At 36.9% G+C, this 21,161-nt stretch overlaps 1 protein-coding gene across 3 annotated transcripts in view; it reads right to left on the bottom strand.

Annotated features, from left to right (window-relative positions):
• Positions 1 to 915: 915 nt before the first annotated feature.
• The window catches only part of dsd (attractin-like protein dsd), a 32,171-nt gene continuing 11,925 nt past the window's right edge, over positions 916 to 21,161 (bottom strand). Inside the window, exons 8-26 of one of the 3 annotated variants that reach the window (XM_076130420.1) lie at positions 20,822 to 20,940; positions 20,196 to 20,345; positions 19,723 to 19,831; positions 19,342 to 19,453; positions 19,059 to 19,166; positions 18,445 to 18,592; positions 17,820 to 17,895; positions 17,386 to 17,498; positions 16,335 to 16,451; positions 15,964 to 16,049; positions 15,411 to 15,525; positions 14,027 to 14,259; positions 13,233 to 13,396; positions 12,358 to 12,507; positions 11,521 to 11,746; positions 10,545 to 10,755; positions 9,388 to 9,493; positions 8,616 to 8,822; positions 916 to 8,096 (exon numbers count right to left, since the gene is read on the bottom strand). In XM_076130420.1, the coding sequence (XP_075986535.1) occupies positions 8,623 to 8,822; positions 9,388 to 9,493; positions 10,545 to 10,755; positions 11,521 to 11,746; positions 12,358 to 12,507; positions 13,233 to 13,396; positions 14,027 to 14,259; positions 15,411 to 15,525; positions 15,964 to 16,049; positions 16,335 to 16,451; positions 17,386 to 17,498; positions 17,820 to 17,895; positions 18,445 to 18,592; positions 19,059 to 19,166; positions 19,342 to 19,453; positions 19,723 to 19,831; positions 20,196 to 20,345; positions 20,822 to 20,940 (2,543 nt within the window). In that variant the 3' untranslated portion in view covers positions 916 to 8,096; positions 8,616 to 8,622. The remainder of the gene's footprint in view (positions 8,097 to 8,615; positions 8,823 to 9,387; positions 9,494 to 10,544; positions 10,756 to 11,520; positions 11,747 to 12,357; positions 12,508 to 13,232; positions 13,397 to 14,026; positions 14,260 to 15,410; positions 15,526 to 15,963; positions 16,050 to 16,334; positions 16,452 to 17,385; positions 17,499 to 17,819; positions 17,896 to 18,444; positions 18,593 to 19,058; positions 19,167 to 19,341; positions 19,454 to 19,722; positions 19,832 to 20,195; positions 20,346 to 20,821; positions 20,941 to 21,161) is intronic. The other 2 variants (XM_076130421.1, XM_076130422.1) reach the window with 2 other exon arrangements.

Below are 21,161 nucleotides of genomic sequence, written 5' to 3'. Positions count from 1 at the left end.
TAGAAATTGCTCGGAGTTAGGAAGTTGAGAAGAGAGTCGAAGACCTCCATGCCTCGGAGAGCACGTAAAGCCGTCGCGGCGTCGGTCCGGCGCCTGACCTCTCACCGGTCGTGTCGGTTTTCCGTCCCACCAGGTTATGAGAGTGAGGGAATAGAGATTCTACCTGTGTATCGTGCACACACTTGGACACTATAAACAAAGTCCTGCATCATTGGCCAGTTTCAATGAAATAGACCGCTGTAGCCGGATCGGCGGGACATTATTAGGTATTAGTATAAGTACCTAGTTTCAATGTTTGATACGCGGAATTACTTTTGTATTTCCGTGGTTTGATACAAGGATACAAGTCGATATCATTGGAAAGATTGTACAGCACTGTCGGGGCATGCGTCAGAGCGTGCGGACAATGACAGCTCGGATGTACTGTACAAGTTCATAAAACACTATGCGCTCAGTATAGAGATCTGCGCCAAATAATTATTAACTCCTTATTGCCCATATGATTGGGTTCCGACCCAGTGGGTGCGTAGCTTAGATCTTATTAAACGTGCAATCTGAAAGTAGCCGACTTCTAAGACACAAGTTGCATTGAAATCATTGTAAATCACAACAAAATTGTTTTTTGTGAGAGGCGAAAAGTGCGATTGCAATCTATAAGAAGGCTTTGATATAGCATTCGGATTTTGGTCCGAAGTTGATTGTGACTTTTTCTACAGCTCTTATTAATAAACTGATCAGAAACAATAGCAATTATTTCTCCTTAAAACTTTTATTTTATGGGCATCAATAACATACGAGTTTATTTCCGCCCAATTTGGTTTCAAATAAACGGGGTTTTCCAACGGGACCTACAATTAATAAAATAGTTTTTAAGGCATCTTGTATTTGCATAAAAGTAAAACAACAAAGTACAGATCGATAATTTTATTTTGAATTACAATAATAATTTATATTCAATTATATTTACAACTTAACGCTTAGCCTATATAATCTGTATTGCCTATATAATATATATAGTTTATATCGTATGAACAGTGTTGCTATCGTGAAATCATCTGTGTGGGTGAGGTCGGTACCTACAGCAAAAAAACTGCAACAATTATTATTATTCAGACTAGATGTTATTATTTATTAATAGGAAAAATAATTGTTTAACGGATTTTTTTGTGCTGGCAATACCGATGGAAAAATAAAACTAACTTCGATATGGCAACTACATACTTAGCGCATATAGGGTGTTGTTTAACAGTAGTAAATATAAAATTATAATATATTGAATATTATGACGTAAAACATTTATTTCATTCATAAATTATATGAAATAATAAAAAAAGTTAATCAACCGATTATTTTAGTAAACTATATAAAATATTATTTAAATAATAACTTTTTACTTAAAAATATTGCTTGGTCATGGATCTCGAATAATATTATGATACACTTTTTTAGCGACCTGTAGACTGCACATACAACTGCAAACAGCAAAACATTGCACTGAATTCTAAAATAATACTCCATTTTTAAGCAACGCTTAATTTCTTATACCGTCTCTTTCATCTCGACCTCAGCAAAAGAAAGTCTAAAGCATAATTTTAATACCATTTTGAAAATTGCATGAAAATAACAAAAGCGGCAACGACGCTAGTCTGATAAAGAAAGTAGTAGTTTTAGCTTGCGTTTGTAACTTGTAGTTAACAGTTCGCTATAAAATTGTATCTTCAAAAATAAGGTTTTTTATATTAAATATAACATTACCACACCCACACTGGAATATCGTAGACGAAGCGGGTCATTTTAGCTCACAAAGGTAATTTTAATTCAGAATTAACGCTTAATTTGAGAAAGAAAATAGACTGTAGAAATTAATATCCTCTCATGTCATGCAAATAAGAAAATGTATTGTTATGATTTCTAAGTATTACGACGTATTATTAGACAGTCTGCCTGGGACCACGGCGAGTGCAACCTGCGCCGAAACGTTAGGCATTTTAAGGTAAAATGCGTGTTCGCGTTAATTCCCGTATTCTATTATACATTAAACATGCAACGCGAGAGTTTAAAAGTTATGATTGCGAACTTTGCCTTGTCAAAATTACCATTATGAACTAATATGACCCGCTTCATCGTAAATAATAATATTCCGTCGACATTAAATTCAAAGTAAATATCATAATTCTCTTTCTAATTAAGCTGGAATTGCTCATATTGGCAGTATATGTATTTGTCATTTATTATGAGTTTACATTTACAGTTTCAAATGGACTGGCTAGTTTCTTTCTATAGTATTATAGTAGCATATTATTATGTGGGGCTGGGCAACAATTTATTCGGCTTTTACTATCAAAATGTATGTAACATAATTGTTATTTTTCTATGGCCACAAACTAGGGGACATATGTTCAACAAAATGGGATAATGTAGGTTGGGAAAAAATTGTGTTAATTCCCAATCGGTACTTGGCCAGTTTAGCGAGCTCAAGGCAGACAAACCTCTACATCAATGAGGCAGTACAGGATTTTCTTTTATATAGAAAAAATATTACTAAATGAGTTTTGTGTGGCTCATAATCGAAAACAAGCATGTATATCTTATTATTTGTTTTACATAGATTTTAAAAATAGGCCCTATTTTAAAACTAGCCAGCCATATTCAAACTCTTACACTCGTCACAATCTTAATAATGAATGCTTCGGTAAATTTCTACATAATTTCGTATTATTATCAAAAAATGGCAGTATTTTTATTATTATAATCCATTTTAACATGGAATATGTCTTTTTATTTCGAGAAAATGTAAAAATTTACCGAAATATTTAATTATTATTTTTATACATAAGCTTTTTATGGATGCTGTATACATTTTTTGTTAGATTAAAATTAAAAATATTTTATTAAATAAATTTAAGCATTTATGCGGATTTTACTGTTATTAAAATAAAACTGGTTTTACAATATTTCTGTAATAATAATATAATTAATTATTTTAATAATTATTTTAGTTTTCAGTCGAAACTAACGTGTAATTACTGGTATTTAATAGTGCTGTGTCTACCACTATATAATTATTGCCGATTTTATTTTTTGATTTATTTTTACACTCAATTTAATATAAAAAGGCAATTGGACAATCCAAAAATAACGTAATAATATTTTTTTTAATAATTTCAATCTTTTAATCGAAATCCTAGAAATAAATATTCACTGCAGCCTAATATTACAATACTTTAATAATTTGAAAAATACTAATTTTAAAGCAAACTTTTTAATATAATTTTATAAAGCAACTTATAATTTTTCGTTTAAAAGATTTAAATTATTAAACAAAGTAATTATTACCGTCATTTTCATAAAATAATTATTAAAAAGAGATTCGAAGGAATCGAGTTTTAAAATTTTATTGTGATGTAATTAAAATGATAAAATTATTATTTATAATTGAATACCGAGACCATTTTCGTAAGCGATCTACTTTTATTAGTAATTCATTACTTAGTTATTAATAAATTAATTTATTTAGAGAGCATTGACAATTAATTTAAGTTACATTAGTACTTTTTATTGAACGTCGATTTGAATTAATTAAAGAAAACAACGCGCATTACTTTTTGTAATTAGTAGCAGAGGAAAGCAATTAAGACGAAAAATACAAAATTTCAAGCTTTAAATGTTAATGCAGAAAGGAACCAACCAATTTTTAATAGAAATGGAGTTCGTAAGCTAAAATACCTTATTTAAGTGTCATAGTGCAGAATAATAAAATAATGCGATTGCTCAAAAAATCCACATATACTTAAAATCATGGCATTTTCTCCTAGGGGTAGACAGAGACCAGAGAATGCCACTTGGTATGATCGGATCCCCAAAATATATGGTAAATTTTGACTGACTGATAACACTTGCGGAATCATCTCATTTTAGCCAAAAACATCTCGTTTACCTGAAACTAAACTAATTCGGGTAGGTTCCTATTTGCATAAATATGTAATTGTTCTGTTATACACAAAGATAGGGTTCATATAAAATGACTTATCTTTTTAGAAAGATCTAGCATTCGCTCACAAAAACAGTCACAGGTTTACAATTTTCAAAAACTCCAATTTGATTCTCATTTTCAAAAAAATCTGTATTTGAGATCATTAACACAAGTATTGTTAATAAAATTAATAATTCATTTCGAAAGGCTCACCTTTCATTAAGAAAGTTACTTAAAATAATTAATAAAAAAGTAAAAAAAAAACATATTTTTCATCTAAAACACTGAACCTCCATAAATCCGCGGTTATTGATTATTACTAAACAAAGCATAAAAATATTTATGTTGGACTAAAACATTTATTACGATTGCATATATAGATTTATTATTTTATTTAGATAAAATACGTTTTTTTACATCTAAGGCTATAATACAAAAAAATGTATGTGAATGTTGTGATCAAACATAAATTAGTATTTGTAGTATTTATCGACTGGGAAATTCATTTTAATCGGTTATCTTATGGATAACTTAGTTCCCCTAGAAATAAAGAGACATAAAGAATTTATATTCAATGTTTTGTAAAAGGGTCCGAGGATCATTTATGATAAATTGATGATTACTATAGCTTGATTTTATCTTTGTTTGTCCATTATTGATTTGACCAAACTGCAATAGACTTTATAAACATACTTATCTTGAGATAACTATTTATAGCATGACGAAGAAGTTTTACCGTTTGTTATTTTTTTAAGTAAAAATAAAGAAATGAATAGATAGACCCAATTCTATCGGGTTTTGACATTAGAACCAGCTGGCTTAGTACCGATGATTGAATTAGATTGAAATCGTGTCAGATTCGAGCTTATCTCAAAATGTACTCTTAAATTCCAGACTAAGGCATGATTAAACGCTGATTTTTCAATGAACTAATAAGTTTGTTCACTCGCTATTTTGGAATTTAAAACGATTTTGATGTCAAATTCGATACGATTTGAACTCGATTTCGAATGTCAGCAGTAAATCAGCAGTAACGTGATTCTCTACAGTCGTTAATATCGAGCAACAAAAGTTTGACATTTATAATGTACTGCAAAAATAGTTCCTACGACGCCTGTTAGAGGCGCTGATCAGATATTCATATTTCAGATTTCTTGATAGCTAGCCGGTTGTCGATAGTCAATAGTAGTAGAGAATCGTACTACTGGTCTATTTATTGAACTTTATTTTTATCAGTTTTGATATAGTTTTTCATGTTCTCCACAACATTCACAAACAGTACGCGCTCGCACTAAACAAATGAAAGAAAATCTTTTATATTTTACATCATTTACACATCAGTCGTAATAAAAATATTAATATCATAGTCTCATAAGCCGCACTATTTACATTCTAATTATTATATGTAATAGTGACTTTACGTATAGATTTATATTTACTTTTTGTTAATCTTTCAACGGTTTGAAGACAACACTTTGAAAAAACGACAACTTCCGCCCTAAGAATTGCTTGGGGACATTTACAAACGTACAAACAACGGACACAAAGTACGACCAGACACGAAACAACTATTTGCAGATTGCAAAAATAATTGTTCCACGTGCGAATCGAACCAACGACCTCTCGACGCAATGGTAGTGGTGTGGCGACCACCTTAAATCTCCCACAGGGTACGGGTTTTTGTCTAGTCTATACGTTAGTTCTGGGTAATATACCGCAACAGGTTTTATCACCTTTGTCTTCCAAATACATTTTTAAAAGCTGCCTTGTTTCATTTCATATTAAATTAACTGCGGTTACTTACAAGTAATTATAGTATTTTCTTGTATTCTTGGACAATACACGCTTACAAGACGCGATAAAGCATTTATATTTCAGGGTTTTACGATTTCATAAGGATCTAAGGAACCCTAAAAATACTTTATAAAGTGTCATCTTCAAACCGTCAAACATTTGTGATGATACATTTATAATTACATCGTTGTCCATTTACAAATAACACTGAATAACAACGAAATCATACAAAAATTATATTTCAAATAAACACCTACGATTTTTACGTGAAAAAACATTGTCTTTTAAACTTTATTCCTGCAAGCATTTAATTTGCTAGCTAAAATATTCTAAGTTGAGATAAATAAATATTATATTTAAATTATTAAATATCGACTAATAATCGAGAGAACACTAAACTATTAAAATTATTGTTGCTGTGCTATCTACCTTTAATTCAACACAATAAAATTCATAATTATTATGATTTTTTATAGAGGTATGAATTTTTTATAATTATTATTGAACGTATACATAGGTGCACGTTTGGTATACGTAATGCGTGCACATCCGAATTCACTACAAGCCCAAGAGCAAGTCTACAGACATGCCTGCCGGACCTCGCAGCTATAGTGAAGTGCAGGGGTTCCCAAACTTTTCTTAGTCCGGGGCCACTTTTATATTATTCTTGTTAGCAGAGACAACTATGTAGGTAAGTATAATAAAAATAAGGTGTAATACTCATCTTGAAAATTTTAAAATAATTCGGAGACCATATTTTGACTTCCGCGGGCCACTGGTTGGGAACCACTGGTTTAGTGAGATGTGATGTCTCACACAAACCCATGGTTGCCAGATCTTTAAATATTAATAATAGTGCTTTTTTAAATTGCAATACAGTATAAAAGGTTAGGCCTTGAGTGTAGATAAGCACAGCAACAATAATTTTAACATAAAATCAATAGAAATTAAGAATATAAATAAAAAATGCAATGGAATCTAAACACTATGAACGCAGTCCGACGTTTTAAAGCACAACTCTTAGAGCGATGATACTGAGAACTTACAAAGCTTTCCACTTTATTGTAACAGCAACAAAACTATTAAAATGACTGATTTCAAATACAATATTTATATTTGTTTAATCTTGTTCATATATACAGTCAAATATTAGAAATAAACTTACTTTTTCAAACAACTCAACTCAATGTGAGAAAAATTAAATATTATTGTATGCGCTATTTCAATTTTTATGTCGGAATACAGCAACAAGCTGCTTAAAAAGCAATTTATAAATACAAAAGACGTACGGAGACTGAACTACTCTCATTCCATCACTCACAGTCCTTGCCTACGTTTTTCGTATTTCGTTTTCATCGCAGCGGCTCGCAGCTAACTTCAGAAATAGAAAGTTAATCGGCGCGTATGTCATTTCGAGAAATAGATTTGACGATTTTGTCAGATAACTTGCAAATAAATTATCAAAAATGTCGGAATGGTTCTTCAATTATAGTTATTTAATCGTAATGAATTTTATCATAATATTAAAGTGAAATAGCCTTGTATTTCCTCAATAAAATCGCTCTAAAGCATTATTAATTTGTTATAAAACTTCAAATACCCAGTACTAGCATTCTATAAGTGCAAACATCTTTCAAAGTGACATTACGAGTATTTTGGCATCTTTATATATGGAAGTGAAAATGGTTAGTTATCTTATACTATTATTTCTTTTATTTTTTACAATAAAAAATAAATTTTGTTTTATGTTTCTGTGTTGTTTTTGAAGCGATGTAGGAATATTAGTAATAGTTTTGTAGGATATGATATTAGCTGAAAACATAATATTACATTAATATTGGCTTATATTTTAACTGTTTTTCAGGTATCAAACATTTAGCAACTTATGTAGCTAAATTGGATTGCTTGACGCCACTGTAAACTGCGCCGAAACGACAAGCAATTTAATCCAATAAAAGCATTCTGACTAACAGGCACAAAATATTTTTTCTGGTAATCGAACCCACGACACCTACGCGCAGTGATACCGTCATCACTTTAACCACTACACACAGGCATCAACAATGAAATCTAAGAGCAAATTTTAAGCTTTTTTTTATTGCACGTATACTTTAAAACGTACGAATACGTATACACCCGTATACGTGCACGTACAAGTCTTATATTTCTACATCGCTTCAAAATATGTTTGTATACGTCACTCGTTCCGGATATACGTCATATAAAGGATAATAAATTGAGTATTATTTATAAAACACTTTGAGCAATGCACTACATGTGTCCTATGTACAATGTTCATTCATACTTCTATATACATCGGTGATTGTATCTGAAAATAAATACACTATATTAGTATACGGGAGCATTAATTTGTCAATATAATTATCTATTCATCTGCAGATAATTTAATGTAATTAGTCTATAGAAAATGCATTATCTAGGCTCTGCATTGGTACTACAGTTACGACGTTTAGACTAAACCCATGGAACCTATTGCGTCTAACATTGACGAACAGGGTGCTTGACATACCTGTCAAATATTTCCAGGCATGATAATAATATATCAAATACGTCGTTCCCGACTCGATATTTTATTCACGACACACCGTTCGTTTTAACAATGTGACATTTCTATAATAAAATTCCAGACATGACAGACCTAGCATAAAGAATGTGTTTGAAGAGCAGAGCCGCCTAGCACAGGTATACGTTTTACTTAAAAGGTGGTCCGAAAGATTAACTCTTAAAGCTGTACAAGTTTCTGCAATAAACCTATTTTTTTATGACATGCCGTTCTCAGCATGGTTACCTTGCATGACGTTGTAATCACATTGCTCGCATGACGTACCTATGTATCAGTGATGCCTGGGGCGCTTGCCGGCCACGTCGTGGTGCGAGTGGTGGCCCAGCGTGACGAGCGCCGAGGCCACGGCCAGCCCGCCCAGCGGCGGCGCGCGCCCCGTGCCGCCCGTGGGCAGCCGCACCAGCAGCGACAGCACGGCCGCGCGCCCGCCGCGACACGGCTCCAGGGCCACGGGCGCCGGGACTCCCGAACCTGGGGAAATAATGCCTATTAAAAATGGAACTATTTTCTTTAAAGCAAAGTCAAGTCAAAGTGAAATATTCTTTATGTCATAAACTTTAACAAGTATTTGAAATCGTCAAAATATTTTTATCTACCACCGTTTCGGAAAAGCTGTTGCTCGTGAGAAGAAACAGCAAGAAACTCACGACTTGCTCTTTTTAAATGTCAATATTTCCAACCATTACTGTTACACTGCTGGGGTCTTCTCCCGAATCGAGGGAAGGGTTAGGCTTTCAGTTCATCAAGAGCTGCTATTAGCCTATTTTTGGGTTGATAACAAATGAATGTCCTACTATGAAAGATGCATAAAGTAACACGCAAACACATCGTAAAAATAACTAGACCTGTACCAATGATGTTCACTCAAAACTTATAGTTTTACGTCACTTAATATATCGTTAATTTTACAGTACTATAAACATATCAGTTTCTTTTTTCAATATTTACGTATAATAGACCACAACTGACACGTGATTTAAGGCACGATTCTGGTACCTGAGCATGAAATAATACAATGTTAGTACAATATACTGACCCACAGCTCCGCGGTCTAGCTCGACGCAGACCTGACTGAATGGCCTGGACGCCATCTGTTCCATCTCAACGAACAGCCGCTGACGTCTTCTGTACATGTCGTATTTCTACAAACAAACACATCAACATTATACTTACAGTTAGTGTGAATTATTAAACAGATCAATTTTCTACTTCACAATTCTACATCCACACCCAAAATAAAAATCCTGTAGTTCGGGGTTGCTAGACATTTCTTTTTTTTTTCGTCTTAAGTACAACGTTTTGCGCGAGACAACCTCTGCCTGATTTTCAATTACTCTTCGCGTTTTCGCTGTTTTAGAACCAAGAATAAAGAATATTCTTCAAAATATGTGACGGTTTTCCGATACTTTCGTTGGCCAGTACAAGTAATCTAAGATACAATATCTAAACAACAATTTCTCTACAGATCTGCCTCGCTTTCGAAGATAGTATTAGTTTTCTGCCACCTAAAAATATCCGCAAATTTGTTCCTTCGCTTCCGATGTTACCCAAACATATTACCATTATTCTGCCGTTTAAATTAAAAAGGGCACAACTAACATTTCTTGTGAAATTGATTTATATATACAGGGTGTCCCAAAACTCAACGATAATTCAAGACCGGGTGAAAGGCCAAGTCATACCAGTTCTGGGAAAAATAAAAAATATAATACAATATGAAGCGTCAAAGTTAACTAACGATATTTTTGAGAACCATGACTCACTAAAACTTACCTTTTTTTCATTAAATTAACAATGTTTTGTGCATTAATTTGTTTTCCGATTAATAACATATTTATTGAAGATCACGAAATTAAAAAAAAACACAGCGAAATTGTGACATTGGTGGTCACAGGACTTGAAAATGCGACCAAGGGTGTGGAATTTCAACTTTTTTGAAAAATGTCTATTATTGCTGAACTAAGTGATATGGATTTTTTTTTTTTTTTTTCCCAGAACTGGTATAACTTGGCCTATCACCCGGTCTTGGATTATCGTTGAGTTTTGGGACACCCTGTATATATTCGGAATCAGGAAAAAAGGGCTAATAAAATATATATATAACTCAATTTCACAAGAAATTTTAGTTGTGCTCTTTTTAATTTAGACGGCAGTATTTTAGTAATACTTAAAGATTTCGCAAATTTATCTTACCTGTTTAATCTTCCACAGCGCGGCCGCCACAAGCAGCAACAGTAAGAAACAAGACGAGAAAGTGATAAAGAACTGTTGTAGATTCAGTTTGGGGTACTGCGAGAACGAGATCTGTATCCACAGCGGCGGCCTGAAATCGTACACGTACACGAAGAACGTGGTCAACGTCACGTTGTCCTCGACGCCGAATGCGTGCTCGGATTTTGCGAATCTGAAATAAAAGAACATATAATATTATTTTTTTAAGGCAACTTCTGCACTATGATTTGTTCTTGCGTTGCGGGGACTTTTACAAACATATAAACAACAGACACAGTGTACAACCAAACTCGGGTCTAGTTGAACTTAGATACAAAAACAACTGTTTGTGGATCGTAAGAAGAATTGTTTAGTGTGGGAATCGAACCCACGACCTTAACCACTGCACTGCAGATTTTTCTTTAAGATGTTTTTTTTTTGTTTTTCTATTTAAATTTTATGTATACTAAACTTCGACGTCTATAGGTTTAACCACCTCTGAATAAGTTAAATAAAACTTATTAAACTAACATATACATTATTTGACACGACATTTGAGAGGTCAGGAGCAGGACAGATAGATTTAAGTACTCTTTAGCCGCAACTTGCTTACAGGCAATCACTGAGCAGTTTACTTTTTAAAGATATAAATGATATCGCTACTCTAGTAAGCGTTCGTAATCTCCACAAAGGATTGAAAATCTGACTACCCCCATGGCACAGCGGCTAAGGTCACCACGACACTACCATTGCGTCGGGAGGTCGTGGGTTCAATTCCCACACGGAACAATTATTTGTGCAATACACAAATAATTGTTTCGGGTCTGGTTGTGCCTTGTGTCCTTTATTTGTATGTTTGTAAAAGTCCTCGCGACACAATAGCAATTCATAGTGCGGGAGTTGTCTTTTAAAAAGAATAAATGTCTTGATAAGAATGACATAATAAACTAGTACTTACTTGAACCTAAAATTAGTACAATTAACATCAGTGAACAGCGTTCGTTCGTGCGGGTCGGCCCGTGTCCGCACAGTCAGGTTCATGCGAGCGTGCGCCGAACACGTGATGCTAAAGTCCGCGTCCACGTCGGGCTTCACCGGACTGTTGCGGAAGTTGATCGCCGAGAGGTGCCGGTCCTCTTTCTTAGATAGGTTGAACGTGAATTGATAGTCTACTGCTAAGTCGTCTGCAAATAAAAGTACAGTGGTAAAAAAAATCGGCGATTCTAAGACTACAATCACTGTTTCCGGATAAATCAGATTGCTTATCAGCTAAAATTTGACAGGTATTTTTATTTATTTGGTGGCACTTTATCTAGCAATTAGGTAATCTGATACTTCGTAGTATGCGTATAATTAAATTTATGACAAAATGTGCCTAATATATCTCTTAATTATTTATATTAATATACATAATTTTTTAAGAACAGTTGTTGAAGGTAGGTAATTCCCCAACCCGTACTTTGCCATCGTGGTGGACTCAAGATCTAAATCCTCCCTCGTTACGAGAGGAGACCCGTACCGAGCAGTGGGACATTAATGGGTTAAATTTATTTACTTTGATGGTGGCTAATCCAATAGACTTCATACTGTGAAATATTTGACAACTAATATCTGCTAAAAAGACATTTAATGTTAATTATTTTCAATCTTATATTCACTATAAAAGCCTTCTTCAAACTTCAACAGTTTTGCGCTAGGTAAAACATTGACGACTAATTTGTTATTCGAATACATTTCATAAGTTTCTCCCTACAAACTTGGACTACAATGAATATAAAATAGAGTGTATACTTACAATAACAAGCTCCCTTATTATAAATATCAGCGTGATAGTGGTTGGTGTTGTCGCACTTGTCGCAGCGGTCGCCCGCCAGCCCCTTAGTGCTGCAGTAACAACGACCGGTGTCGGGCGCGCACGCCACTGCTTGGGCGTTGCATTCACACGCTAGAAATGAACGTATGTAAATTAGAATGAGATGAATAGGTTCATAAAGAAGTAAGGCGATTTGATATTAAACATTTTGTGTTGCGTATAAGGTAGTGTCCGTAATAACGTATACGATTAAAAGTGAACTTTTTTATCTTAAAACAAGTCTTAGTGCTATTCCAAGAATATACTAGCGTTAGAAATCAAATGTATTTATATCTAAAGTATAATGGAAATATTTCGAGTATATGGATACCCCTGTTATAAATGCACTATTTAAAAATGCAACTCCAGTCTATAAAAAAATATCGTGCATGCATTTTACAAACACACATCATTAATTTCATTGACAAGTTAAGCTTCATAGTCCAGCAATAGCACGCATTATCTAGCAACACTTTCCCACCCTGCTCTTTACTGTCTCGCCCTATACCCCCCTTAACACACACTGTATCGCGCATGAAACAACAATCGCGCGTGAAAGAGCGCGCGTGTAAGGGGAAAGGAAAGACTACGCGCCGCACTCATCTGTCAAGCCCGCAAGCGAAGAGCGCGCTGCTTTCCCGCGCATAATCCTGTACACTCCTAAGAGCGTGCGATATAATGTGTGTGTAAAGGCGACTTATCTTGCACTACACTTAATTTAACCAGTCCCACCCTGCATTGCCTTACAATCTTCCCTGTTCTGCCTTACAATAGCCTGCAACACACTACAAATAGGCCTAAAACAGTGGTATACTCACGCTGGCACGTGCCGCCGTTGAGCGGCGCGCCCCAGTGGCCGGGCGCGCAGGCGTCGCAGTGCTCGCCCAGCGTGCGGCCGGCGCACGGCTGCATGCAGCGCGCCGCGCCGTCGCACACCGAGTGCCCGTTGCACTGGCACAGCGGGCACGCCGTGAAGTGCCACCTGGAACACACAAGCATATTACTAACGGTTTTAAACTCTCGCGACTTGTACACATAATATTATAATGTAAACGGGTCTTAAACGCGATTAAGAATTAAAAGTTAGGATTCTTATATTAGATGATTAAGTATATTAGTAACTTGTCTATTATGCTACACACATGGCATATTTTGGTATTTATCGAACAACAAAACCCGAATCACTACACTTATGTAGCTTGTACCGTTTGGATCCTATTGTCAAAATTCAGTTTAAATATTCAGGCGCGACGATGTCGAGCGGTATTTTTCCTGAACATTCATCTACACATATAGGTACACATATGTCGATTAATATCCAACCGGATAAATGTGCGCAAAGCCTTGTTTTGCATCACGCATTTGTAGAATGCCATGTGACATTTGTTAAAGCCATTTTAGTTACATGGACCATGGTGAAGGCAGCTTGCCAAACAAAATCACATCGCAACAATTTACGAGTGTAATTGCGTCGAGTCACGGTTTTATATACATGCGTTTACATAGCCGACCGGGTACGCTAACATACCACGTGGGTTGCAAGAGTTATTCACACCTAACAAAGTATCGTATATAGTTACTTGGCCTCTCCGCAGTATCAACATTTACTTACCTGTGTTGCGCACACAGCTTGGGCGCGTGCGGTCGGCGGGCCCCACCAGGCAGGCACACCCCGCGCCCCCCACCAGCACCATCGTCGCACCAGCCGCAGGCGGGCTCGGCGCGGCACGCCGCACACGACACGTGCGCCGCGCAGCCCCGCAGCGCCCCGCACGCGCCGCCCGCGCCGCCCGACGTCGACCACGCCCGACACCCACCCAGCGGGAACGATGCGCCGTATGCGTTCTAAACATCATACAAAAAATATAGTTTAAGCTCATTTTGGATATATTTAAGCATTAGACATACAGAAAATGCGAATTGTTAAGTCATTCGTACACAAGGCTAAGCAAGTGTCCGACGTTTAACGAAAGTCTTTCCCTCTTATTCATAAAATTTTTGAAGTTATGAAAGGCTTATAAAGTGTTTTGTTTCTTTCACTCCTTAGCGAAATGAAAAAGAGAAAACATTTTATAGTAGCTTTATAACTAAAATAGGTTTATAGTGTGTTAATGAATAAGAGGGACAGTGGCCACCTCACCGCAATAAATATCGCGCCGGGTGCGATGGGTTCGAATCCCACCCGGAATACATATTTGTGTGATGAGTACGAGTATCAGTTCGGAACCTGTCTTTTAACTACTTAAATGTGTGTATAGAAGTATACAAACATGTTTACAACTCACTTACGGTGATTTGAAATCAAATCAAAATATTGAAACATAAAAATATACATTAAACGCGAACTGTAACGTCATTCGTACAAAGTGTCCGATGTTACGACTTAAATTTTCAAGCGAATTCCGCCATACAAATCTATTCGTAGAACAAATGTACGAACGTCAAAGAATTACAAAATCGTTAACTATAGAAAATATGCGTAGTCTCCTTTCCGATTTATTAGTTCCATTGTTAATTGTAATAACAGGATTTCACCACACATAAGACTGGAATACAGCTCGAACGTAGACCGTAGCAGTAACATTGCTACGAAACGGTCCCCGCGCATCTACTGTGCTACGCTTTACGTACGTACTGCCGTCTCCTAACTATAATGCCGTTATCTACGAAAACAATGTTTCGAGATATTCGCGAAAAGGCGGTAGAGAAAGGAAATATGCATTGTTTTTGTAGACATCAAAATCAAATCATTTATTCATATAGGTCAAATGCTGACACTTATGATAGTCAATGATACAGAGAGTGAATTTACCGCCAGTTCGGAAGGCAGGGCCAATGAGAAGAGCTGGCAAGAAACTGCTGGCCACTCTTTTTAATCGCCAAATGGTTTTAACAATATAATTATGTCTGGTATAAATCATTGATTATAGTTAGAGGACGGCAGCGTAGCCCACTAGTACCAAGCCAGTAGCTACGTAGTGTAGTAGTGCACGTACCTTGTCCACGCACCTGCCGGCCGAGGCGCACCAGATGCACTCCTCGGCCGTGCAGTTGGCGCACGTCTGGAACGTGGAGCACGGCGCGCTGCACGGACCCGCCGCCGCCACGCTTCTGAAACATTACCACGTGTTACTAGGGAATAAAATAAATTATTTACATGAATTCCGACATTTTGTGAACAGGCTAACAGATAATGCCCAAAATGTATAAGTTAAAGAAAACTTAATCTTGGCGTGAACAAAATGTGTCTCAAATAAAATAATGCATAAGACCACATCATCGCAATCGTTTGTTAAAAAATCGCAAAAGTTAAAGCATTCTTTTTTGACATTCTCTTATAAAGATACGAGAAACCTATAGAAAAACAAGTTCCGAAGCATAAATATAAATAATTATGTGACGTCGAGTGCATGAAGCACGTATCTATTACGTGCACGTATACATGCGCGTACGCAAGCATACGTTTTTAGGCTTACAGCTTTTCTATCAAAATTCTTACATTTTTAGCTTGGAGAATTGTGAGGTAAAATACATGGTCGAAACACTCACCTGATATCTTCGGAAGAATTGACAGGTTTACACTTTATAGTGTCGTAGTCCCAGTAGCAGGCACGCTGATTTAACTCTTCCGACCCCTGAATAAAATAATGTCTTAGATGAATACAAAAATATGTATTTTTTAAAAACCTTTCATACGCGATGCTCGGTAAAGGTTTTTACACTGCCGGGGCACCTGTTTATTCCGTACCGTAGTATTATGGTTGAACCAACTGACAATTAATGGTTTGATAAATGTTAGTGTTACGTGCCGCTGGCACTGTTGGGCACGTTAAGGAGGCGCTAAAACACTAAAGGGCCTCGATATTATTTTCGTGCAGGAAGTAAATTTGACCAAGGTATAAATATGAGTGTGTACATACGGCGACGTGGTTGTGATGGTTGTGGTGCGCCAGACACGCGGCACACGAGTGGTATCGGCCGCACGCCTCACGCACCGACTCCGCGTCCGACCCGCACTCCTCGATCGACAGCGCCATCTAGACACATACATATTATTATTATATAGGTGCTTTTTATTGCGCGGAGAATTGTGAGTGAATGGACCTGGCTAATCTATAATAAATACCAGTCCACCTAAGACCAATGTTACTTCAGAAAAAAAGGTAATAAAAAATATAAGATACCCACTTTACTACGAGTTTTTACCGCGTAGGATGCAAACTATTTTCCAAAGCATTTTTTTAGCAAAGGCCGAAATAATATTATGAATAGGAATCTGAGGGAAAAAGTTGATAAAGGCTGCAGTGGTTTGAAAAGATCTGGATCGCATGCTCTAATATCTCTATTCTACGATCGGGCAGATTCATAGATAAAAACATTCCTGTCTTTACCTATTAAACTATTAGTGAGAGTATTAAGTTTATTTCAAGTGTGAGGTTCTTCTTATTTTCTTCTTATCGTATGGTTAGTGGTCAACCTAGTGTCAAAGTTGTTCAAGCCGCCCGAAAGGCCTTTGACATGGCTTAACGACTGTTATCTTAGTAGACAATAACCGGGACCGACTTTTTACGTGCCCTCCAAAGCATGGAGACGCCCAGCTCAAATACCACTATGCGGTCACCCATCTATAGAATGACCGCGCCAACGGTTGCTTCACCACAGATCGCTGTCAGACCGGTGAGCGCAACTGGCTATGGAGCGCAATAATGGGAAACTGCAGCTGTAGACGAGTTGGTAAAGGCTGCAGTGGTCTGAAAAGATCGGGCTCGCATGCCCAATTGTCTCTATTCTATGATCGCATAGACAGTTTGGCGATTTTTGTATGTATTTTATAATGTGATGTATTATATGAATAAACGATATAAAAAAAAAAAAAGATACATAGATAGAGACATTCCTGTCTTCACTTATTAAACTATTAGTGAGAGTATCAGGTAAATTTAGAGTGTGAGGTAAAAAACTAGGACTAACCGGATGCGTGTGTCGCACGCAGTACATGGCGGAGGGGTAGCAGGCGCCGCACCAGGCGCAGCGGGCCGCGGTACACGCCGCGCACGACTCCGCCGACGCGCAGCGACGCTCGTCTGTACCACACAAATTACCATTACTTTACAATATAAGACGTTCTTAGATTAGTTATTTTACTGTAGTTGTTACACGAAGTTGTATATAGTATGACCGCCGTAAACAAAGTTAGTCCCATTGATACAGGGCGGTAGTTAGACCATTAAATGTTACAGGTAAGATTTAATTAAGCTATGTTGTCTGTGTTTAACCGAGCAATAAGTCTGGAAATCGATACTGAAATCTTCCTAATAAGTCCGTCTAGTTCGAGCGGTAGGATTAGTAAGTAAGGCAGTTGTACTAAACTTGTAAAAGTAATATGTTCCTAATAAAATGCTTACCCTTACCAAACCGTGGTTCAGTGAGACACGCTTTCACCGTGCCTTGAAACGACTCCGTCCAACCCAATTCTTCTAACTGTAACAAACGAGAATTAAACGTAGTTAATTTGTTTGATTATGATTTTTTTTTAAACAGTTAAATGAAAGTTCTAGTTTTTTTTATTATGTTGATAAAGGAAGACTATAAAAAGTCAACTTTTTAATCCATTACTGTTCTTCTGCTGGGCAAGGGTCTAAAGTCTATGTATCCAGGAAATATTATTTATAAGTAAACGTTAAATTATATTATGCTTTAATTTCCAAAAAAAAATATATAAAGAAAATAACCTTTTGATGTCCCACTGCTGGGTCTCCTCGATAAAGATTTGGTATAATAAGTAGGCACCTCTCACGCAAGTGGTCACAGGTTCAAATTCGAGGCAACACACCAATGACTTTTCGAAGTTATGTATGTATTAGAAATAATTATCACTTGTTCTAACGTTGAAGGAAAAATCGTGAGGAAACTTTGCATGCCTAAAACCGCGTTCACCGCACCGCACTCAAGGCCTAACTCCCCCGCCCCCCTCGCCCTGCAGTGGGGCAGTAATGGGTTAAAAAAGAAAAAACATATAATAACACTAACCGCTATACAAGTCTTATCTCTGGGTCGCCACACGCACGCTATAGCTGTGTTCTGCGCCGCGGTGAGGCACGCAGACTCGTGCGTGTGCTTCGAACATCCTTCACCTGTCTCGAATATTAACGCGTCGGAGCGGAGTAGGCCGTCGAAACTGAAATAAACATACATTAAGGTCAATTTATGAGATTAATGTTTAGTACCTATTCCACAGGAATAATAATGTCCTTGTCGATATTCTGCTATAGTAGACAAATTCACTGAAACTGGCCATCGGTGCAGATCTTTGGTTTTAGTGTCCTAATGTGTGCTCAATACACAGGTACACTGTCTAATTCTTCAGACAAAATAACCGACACGGCTAGTGAGAGGTCAGGGGTAGGACCGACGGCTTTACGTGGTTTTTAGGCACGTAGGTCTAAGACCTCAACTAATTAGCTAATGGCAATGTCTGAGAAATTCAAATCAGAAAACACTTTTTTTAGCCCGACCCAGGATTCGCACCCGAGACCTTTTGCTCGGCAGCAATACACTAATGACCGTGCCGCAGAGGCAGTTATGCATAGGAATATTAGTTATACTAAGTTCGCTTAACAAAGGTTTAGTTAGTAGGTAAGTACCCGGCGTATATGTAGACGGCCCGGCGGTCCCGGAGCGCGAGCGGCGCGGCGGCGTGAGCGGCACGTGCCCCGCCGCCCGGCGCCGCCGCCTCCCACCACACGCCGCACCTGCAGACACAACACGACCATAAAGGTACATAAAAACAATAAACGTAAAGCTTTAATATATCAATCTTATCTCTAAAGGCAACTAAATGACAGTTACAAGCGACGGGTCGGAAATGTAAAAAAAAAAATGGCGTAATCTATTATGAGAAACACTATATACGTGTAATTTGAGTACCTGACGTCATAAAGTAAGGCTCCCGCTGAGTAACACTTAGACGCAGCGGGGTTAGATACTAGTGCCGCAGCGCTGTCGTTGTGGGCATTACCGCCGAATACTAACATCACACCTGTAACATAAAACAAACAAATAAGTACAGATATTCTGAAAAAGTATATATTTCTATCTTGTTCCAGGAGATACCCATACTCAACTATGGTATAATAAATCGACAAACAAAACTTGGTAACTGTATTTGCAAATCACTATCTATGTATTTTTCATTCTATTTTCTAGTAAATAGTGCATGTATATCCGTTCAGCAGTTCTTGAGATTTTACCGTACAGATAGATCGACATGGGTTTTGTTTTACAATATGTAGTGACGTTATAATTTACCTGGCGTAATAAAGGTAGCAGTATGTAAATATCTAGGTGTGGGCGCCGACTGTAGCGGCCGCCACAGTCTTATCTCTGGGTCGTACTCGAAGAGCGACGCGGACGGTGCCTGTAAACACACAATAATAATTATTTATATTATACTGATAATAGACATAACGTGAGGTTTTAAGTTTAAAAAGTAAATGTGAAGTTAACAAATATCTAAAATAGTTGAGTCTAATACTTGAATCGCATCACTTACTATATTTTATTCAGTCAGTTTACGTCGTTAAAACATTGATATGCATGTTCACGACAACAGCAAAAATACTTGTTAATAAACAAGTCCGTTATACATATAATTTATTAAAATTAACTGACAAAACTCAGTCAATAAACCTTCTATTTTGAAGAATTATGTTTATTTCCAATTACAAACCCCATGCAATAAATATCGCTCTAATAGGTACTTAAATCGTAGCTAATCTTACCTGCGTGGCCTCGGACTCGGACACAAGTCCGCCGTGCACATAGACCTTCCTGGACAGCGGGTCCCAGGCCGCCGCGTGGCCGAACCCGCCGCGCGCCGCCCAGCCGCGGTGCGGGCTCGACGACCACGCCCCCTCGTCCACGTAGTACTCCTGGGAAAAATACAATACATACATTATTATCATGCATACATACATACATAAAAATCAAGCCGTTTTTCTATAGGGGTAGGGAAAGACCAGAGAACATTATTATCATGACAATCTAATTATGATTTAAGATAGAAGTATAGCGCAAACAACTGCGGACTGCAGACGACAGCAACTAACAACACTGCAGACGGTAGCGATTGTCGACTACCAACTGCAACGACTGCCAACTGCAAAAGGCAGCAACTGTAAACCGCATCTGACGGTGACTGCCAACTGCACGAAGACTGCATTTCGTAAATGGTTATGGAATGCCGTTACGAAGTAGTGACTGACGGCAGTCTAGAGTCATCATCACAAAAGAAAATGAACGTAACGAATCTGCAGAAACCAGGAGGTTCCATGTTGTTTTCCATAGTTTTAAGGACTATTTTAGTAGGCAATAATAAACTTGCTATTATGTAAAAAGGAATATGTACCTGTACTAAATGCAGATAGCCGTAGTGCGGCGAATGTCCAAAGAACACTAACATCACAGGTTTCTTTGTAATTCCTAGGTATACTAGCACAGCCGTGTGGCCCGACACGTGGAGACCACCTGAAATACAAACGTACATAGTTACAGTAAAATTAAGCGGAAAATCTTACATGTCTGAAAGTTTGGCTAAAAGTTCTTAAAAGGATTATTAAACCTGTAAATAGTTAAATTCGCGTAAAAAATAGCTTGAATCTCAAAGTAAACATATAAAAGTCAGTTGTTCTTCATAAGCTACAAGAGCAATGTAAGATGACACGTTAATCATCAATTTTTTATCCACT

This window comes from Anticarsia gemmatalis, chromosome 24 (assembly GCF_050436995.1).
Source record: "Anticarsia gemmatalis isolate Benzon Research Colony breed Stoneville strain chromosome 24, ilAntGemm2 primary, whole genome shotgun sequence".
NCBI classification, from domain to species: Eukaryota; Metazoa; Arthropoda; class Insecta; order Lepidoptera; family Erebidae; genus Anticarsia; species Anticarsia gemmatalis.
Note: the sequence above shows the minus strand (reverse complement) of the source record. Positions and strands in the feature narration are given on the sequence as shown.